The following is a 6974-nucleotide window of genomic DNA, read 5'->3' as shown; positions in this document are numbered from 1 at the left end:
GTTTGAGTTATTAAATTCAATATAGAGATAAAAGATAATACATTCGCTGTTGAGAAAAAAAGAAGTTAATTATTCAAATTTGAAGTGGTTCAGATAGGATACGAATCTTTGGTCACTTAAATTTGATACATCTCTAGTAAAAGATTTGAAGGGTTATAATTTATCAGTACCAACGATAAAGAAAAAGAAAAGAAAAAAAAGAGACCAAATTCAATAGTTTGGCACAAGCAAAGGGACTTGAATAAACATTATCTATCTAGAACATTTGTGTTCACATCCGTACTACATACGAGAGAAGACCATTAGCATTGACTATAGTAAATAAACTACCAAGGAGGAGCAGATCTCCTTTGCCTTGATCTAAAGCTTACTTCATTATCAGGTATTTAATTCCGGTAGTGGTTTGGTTGGTGAATTGATAATAATAAAAATTTACATGTTAATTTCTAACGTTTTCTGTCTCTCAGTTTTTGAAGATATGAGTTGTTTCTCCTTCTTCTTTGGTCAAGGAGCACACCCACCAAAAGGGTTTAATGAATTTGAAGATGGTAAACCCTGAAACAATCATTGATCTATAACTTTCTTAATTACCTTGCTAATCCCTTAATTAATCAATCACGTACAGAGTTATCCGAGGTTCAGAATCTTAAACTTTACTCCTACAAGGATCTAAGAAATGCAACAGATGATTTCAGCCCTGCCAACAAAATAGGGGAGGGTGGATTTGGTCCTGTTTACAAGGTAATTAAATCTTCACACTCATATATATATGTTTCTTTTTTTTATACTGTTATCATTATTATTGATAAAGTTGTAATCTTTAGGGAAGATTAAAAGATGGGAAAGTTGCTGCTATAAAGGTTCTTTCGGCTGAATCACAACAAGGAGCAAGAGAGTTTTTGACAGAAATTAAAGTGATATGTGATATCGAGCATGAAAACTTAGCAAAGCTTTGTGGATGCTGTGTTGAAGGAAATCACAGGATTTTGGTGTATGATTATGTTGAGAATAACAGTTTGGCTCAAACCCTTCTTGGTAATTCAAACTCGAAGCTTTTTTCTTACTAAAATATTTCGTTTTCGTGTTCATTGTTTTTTAAAAAGTTCACCTTTATTTTAAGGCGGAGGCCATAGTTCAATCCAGTTTAGTTGGAGAACAAGGACCAAAATTTGTATTGGACTTGCAAAAGGGCTTGCATATCTTCATGAGGAAGTGCGCCCACATATAGTTCATAGAGATATTAAAGCAAGCAATATTCTTCTTGATAAAGATTTAACTCCAAAGATTTCGGATTTTGGGTTAGCGAAGTTAATACCCGCGAATATGACGCATGTTAGCACACGAGTGGCTGGAACAATGTAAGACCCGCATCTTCATTATCACTTTCTTTCATTAGAAGTCTCTTACTCTCGTTTTCTTTCATTGGTTCAGTGGTTATTTGGCACCCGAGTATGCAATTAGAGGTCAGTTGACGCGTAGAGCTGATGTTTATAGTTTTGGTGTTCTTCTTGTGGAAATTGTTAGTGGAAGATGCAACACAAACTCATTTTTGCCTCTAGCTGAACAGTTTATTCTTGAGAGGGTAAGCAATTAATCATCAACATGTCATTTTGATTAAAAGATACACTTATGGTAAAGTAACTCAGTGTAATTTAATTTGATTTGATACCCTTTACCTGGCACTTCATTATAATTGTTTGACTGTTTTTTATATAATATGACAGAATGATTTGATTAAGTTTTGTTTGTAACAGACATGGGATCTCTATGAAAAAAATGAATTAGTGGGGCTTGTAGACACCGCAATGAATGGGAATTTTGATGCCGAAGAGGCTTGTAGATACTTGAAAATCGGTCTTTTATGCACACAAGACAACCCGAAGCTTCGACCTGTGATGTCAACTGTGGTCAAGATGTTGACTGGTGAGAGACCAATAGATGACATCAAGATCACGAAACCAGGCCTCATTTCGGATTTCATGGATCTCAAGATAAGAAGCAAACCTGATAAAGCTGCTTGTGGTATTAATGATCACAAGAACACATTTGCTACTAGTTCCTCATATTCTGATAATACTGAACATTCTTTATTATCATCCAACACCACATCACAATCCACCATGACCTTTACAGAAGCATTTTGATCAGACTATCAGTTTGTTATTCTATCTAAATATGTTAATTTTTCTTGTATTTGATTTGCGGAGATGGTTTCTTGTAAAGGTTCTTTATTTGTTTATATGGAAATATAAATAGAGATTTGATGTAATTCTTGGTTAATCTTGGCTTCAATATGCATTGTGTGTGTTTTTTTTTCTTTGTTTTTTTTTGTGTGTGTAGACAACTCCATTAAAATTATATAATATATTGTTCCCGCTAACATTAACTGTATTTTTCGATCATCTCAGCCGCCTAAACCATTTAACTTTAGATCTGAAACATTCAAAGTGATGCAAAACCTTCTAAAAGGAGGAGTTGAGGGAGGTTCCACACTTTCTCTCCTGCCCCTTATTCTATGCCGGATACCAGTTACCACTCCCTGAATTATCATCCCCCTCAATACACAAACTCTAATCGACTTCATCTCCTAAATCGTAATGACCATCAATTTATTACTAGAAAACGCAGACGGTAGCACGGGATCTTACCAGTGGATTGAGACGAGGTAGAGAATGAGCTCTGGGGTTCTCCTGGTTTGTGTTATTCGCGGCTCTCAAAAAAGCAGCAAATCAACCTTCTCCCAACACATTCTCAATGTTCTCCTCCGCCGGTATAATATTCATACACTTTTCAAACACTTTTTAAAGGCATATCACAAAATATAATCTCTGTAGCTATTAATTTCGTGTTGATAAAACAGATACCAAAGAGTTGCGTACATGGATACAAATACAGGGCAAGCTGAATTCATGATGCTTACCTCTTATTGTTATCAACAAAGAAACTCTAGGTATCATCGACTCATTCACATTTCAGTTATTATAAATACTTTTGAAATGTGAGAGGTACGGATTACAAGCTGAATTCCAAGTTTGAGAGGTACGGACTACATCCTGTTCAATTTTGATTGAATATTACTAACTTATTTTTCATAATTTGTTAAGTTCATGATTTTTAATATTCTACTATGACAATCGCCAATTTTCAAGTCAATATTCGTACATATCATAAATGTACTTGTACTTCATAGGTTTTTAGTTGACATAATTTGCATTAACTAGATCATATAAAGGTCTTGCGAAGCCATACATACCGTCAACATGCGTTGGGTAATTTTAGAAATTGTCAGGACCCACGTGTAAGTGAACCCGACAAACCAGAATCGTTGGCAATGGATTTTATAAGACCAAGACAATGTTAAATAGCCCGATATATATACTTCATATTATACACTCAAATCCAAAAACTTAATATTTTTGACAATGTATAATTTGAGTCTTAACTTATTGTCTTCATTCGATTGTGTTTATAAAACACTATTAAATTAAGACATATGTTAGTGTATGGGTTCTAACGTTAGTAGTCTATGTATGTAATTAAGGTAGTAATCTTAAACTATTTTGTAGTTTAAACATTATAAACAAACTAATAATATACTAATAGTATGCTAACAAATTAGTAAACAAAACTTGACAATCACCATTTGTTACTATCTTACGGCCTAACCACAAATGGTGACCCCTTTTTCTGATTCTTTTGTGACTAGTTACTAGTTAGATTGTATTCCAAGGTTGATCCCACATATTTTAAATTTGTAAAGAAACTATATAGCAAAACCTCAAAACCAACTAGAATCCCTATTACAACTTAATTAACACATGTTTCCATTGATGTTTGTACGGATGAGCACATTCATCATACATTAAGCTGATACTTTAAGACTAACGAATAAACCATTTGTTGTCCTCATTCTTTAACAATCCTAACGAATAGACCAAAATAAATACGAATGAGCACATTTATTATTAACTACTCTAACGAATATCACATTTACATAATGAATGTATCCTTGTACATTTACCAAAATACCCATTTACATTATAAAGACCAAATACAATTACAGAAAGAGCGAGGCGACAAAACATGTACTAACAAATCCCCTCCTCTCGAGCACTTTGTCTTGATCACTTGAAGCGCTTGGTCTTCCACTCAGCACAACTATGAATTCCAAACGCATGATAAACACGAACAACACGTTGCAATTGTAGAGCGGCCTCTTTTTCTTTCACGTCAGCCCAACGAATCCAATTTTTTTGAATAGGACTTCATTGTCTAATATAGAAAAATTAACCAACCACATCGGGTCGATTACTCGTATAAACTCCGTCTTCATCCCTGATCTCAACACAATCACGACTTAACCAGTACGGTTATCATAATACCACCTATTAAACTACTTGAAAGACTTAGAGGAAAAGTCTTAACGGGAACTTTCTTCAATGTGCGCTGCGGCTTTACTTTAAAAATCAGTTTCCTCCAGCCAGTTCTCAGATCTATCTCATCAATATACTTGCGCGTCGAAACCTGTGACTTGAAAAACTTAAAACATGCTTTACCTCATGTAATAGATGCCGATAGAACTAATCCGCCATCTAGTTTTCACCACCTCGGTAATGTAAGAACATCATCAGTACATTGAAAGTATTGGATGTCGTGCTCCCATTTGACGATATAGAGTTTCAGCTAAGAATCATATAACCATGAGATTATATCACCCTTCATCGTCTTCGAGGCTTTGAACCTCTTCATTTGATAAACAGTAGCATGTGCTTTCAACTGCTTGTCATCTTCCTGTTCCGCAATAAGCTTGTTCATCCGAGCCTTATTGTGTCCAACCATCCCTTTGAATACATTAACCTCTGAATCCTTCGATCCAAAACCCGTTTCACTTACTTTTGTCTTCTTTTTCTTTTTTTCCAAACGTTTAACAACCGCTTGATAATATTATGTTTTGAAAAATGGAATCCCTTCATCTGTGTTAGTACGAGTATACAGATCAAGGTATTCCTCGACTGTCACTTCTTCTACCTCCACTTTGTCATAATCAAACGACGTATTCCCAGTTGGAATACTCGTATCAAACCGTACCTCCTCGTCATCCACGACCTCCAAGTCGTCCTCTTTCTCCAACACATCTGAAGCAAAGCGATTTGTTCTTTCGATAATGAACAATTAGCAAACTCACCTTCTTTGATTTCATCCGCATTGACCATGCTCATCACCATCCCCTTCTCATTATCCATGAATAGGATCATGTCCGCCTTTACAGAATCAATAGACTGCACATTAGTAGTATCAGTGTACACTACTAATTGCTTATTCGACCCTTCACCACCAACCGAGGTACTAGTAGGAGTAGTAGCCACCACTGTTTTTTGGGAAGATACATTAACAGTGTGTCGTGGTATGAAATCACCAATCTTCACATTAGAACCTCTACAGGTTCGACGTTTAGCAGGCTTGTCCGTTGCAATAGCCTTACCTTTTTGTTTACGCTCAGCAGCTTCACGAGCTGCATCACCACCATCTCCCCCATTTCTAGCATTCCCACCATCATCACCATCGTTCCCACCTTCTCCACCTTCATGTTCGGAATCCGAATCGTCGTGAACCCAACGACCATTAGGTAGACATTCATAATTAACACGAGCAAGATGACCAATAAGCCTTTTGATCTTAGGCCTATTCTTAGTAGCCTGATTACGATAAGTTTGAACACGCCTCATTGTATCTTCTTTCATGTGTTCCAAACAAATTACTGAATAATCTGGATCTTTCATCAGATTCGGCTCAATATGGTTTATCATCAGATGCAAGAACCTCGGGTGCATGAGGAACTTGTTCTTCACATGGCGCGTCATGCAGTTCTCCTTTATCTGATAAAATACGAGTTCAAAGAAGTTGAACGACTTGTTTAGAACCAACGCCACGAATGCTGACTACAACATAATCTGGCATTCGTCATAACCACCTTTACGTCCGCCGAGACAATGTATTAAGTATATCGATAAGGTACTTATAATGCTCGAATAAATACGCTATGTTGTATTGGGACTTGGTAAAATCACCTTTGTACTTGAGACGCCCAAACAAACCACGTATCAAATCCTTATCAAACTCACATTGATCATCTATAATGTCCTGAAATTGCAACACTTTTCGAATCAAGGGCACATCAATAATAATCTTCTTGTTTTCCACGATGGCCTTGATGTGATTCTCTTATTGGACATACTCTGCAGTAATCCCGAAGCCTCAAATGATGATAAAATAAATAGGAGTCTCATCGGAGATAGCATAGTGTATCCTTGATCACATGATAAACGATATAACATCTCCAAACATCGGACTTCCAAAAAAGTCTTCACCCAAGAACGCACATATATTATGCTTCTTTTCATACGACAATTTAACGATCTGAACCTCTTCAGCTTGAACAACTGATTTTTCCAGAGTCGGAGCCTAGATATTTAACTCCTCGGCCGTATTTGTAAAAACCGAATGTTTAATATTCATTTTGTACTTTAAGAAACTTAAAAATTCACCAACACTTGGTAAAATTTCTTTCTGATCAAAATTAAAAAACTCTCATTCGTTAGTAATTCGTTACATTAGTTTAACAAATGGTCACAGTCGTTACTCATTCATTACATTAGTTTAACGAATCGTTACATTCGTTAAAACAAATTAAACTAATGAGTACATTCGTTAAATATAATTTTCATTCGTTAAACAAGTTTAACAAATGACACTTATTCGGTACAACTTATAACGAATGAATTCACATTCGTTATCAATATTATGAATGAACACCTCATTTGTTACAATGGGAATGTGAAGAGACGAATGATCTTTTTGATTAACATTAGTCAAAGTCAAAATTATCAAGAACACAGATAGTCAAACATGCAATTTGAATTTACAATTCTGTTCAAACATTAGATTTATACAATCAAATTTATATCCCTGTGTTT

At 35.4% G+C, this 6974-nt stretch overlaps 1 protein-coding gene across 2 annotated transcripts; it reads left to right on the top strand.

The window, feature by feature from the left end:
• The first annotated feature begins 323 nt into the window (after nucleotides 1–323).
• On the top strand, nucleotides 324–2253 carry LOC143607566 (cold-responsive protein kinase 1-like). Of its 2 annotated transcripts, XM_077082967.1 has the most exons (7): nucleotides 324–382; nucleotides 468–548; nucleotides 626–741; nucleotides 825–1035; nucleotides 1121–1358; nucleotides 1432–1582; nucleotides 1755–2253. In XM_077082967.1, the coding sequence occupies exons 2-7, from the start codon at nucleotides 479–481 to the stop codon at nucleotides 2142–2144; spliced, it is 1176 nt and encodes a 391-aa protein (XP_076939082.1). In that variant the 5' UTR covers nucleotides 324–382; nucleotides 468–478; the 3' UTR covers nucleotides 2145–2253. The 2 variants fall into 2 exon arrangements, with proteins under 2 accessions (XP_076939082.1, XP_076939081.1); XM_077082966.1 differs by lacking the exon at nucleotides 324–382 and having other exon boundaries at nucleotides 431–548.
• The last annotated feature ends 4721 nt before the right edge of the window (nucleotides 2254–6974 follow it).

Source organism: Bidens hawaiensis, unplaced genomic scaffold (assembly GCF_021521415.1).
Source record: "Bidens hawaiensis isolate Kalapana, Puna unplaced genomic scaffold, B.hawaiensis_p1.1 tig00083601_1, whole genome shotgun sequence".
Taxonomy (NCBI): Eukaryota; Viridiplantae; Streptophyta; class Magnoliopsida; order Asterales; family Asteraceae; genus Bidens; species Bidens hawaiensis.
This window is presented reverse-complemented; position numbering and strand designations above follow the sequence as displayed.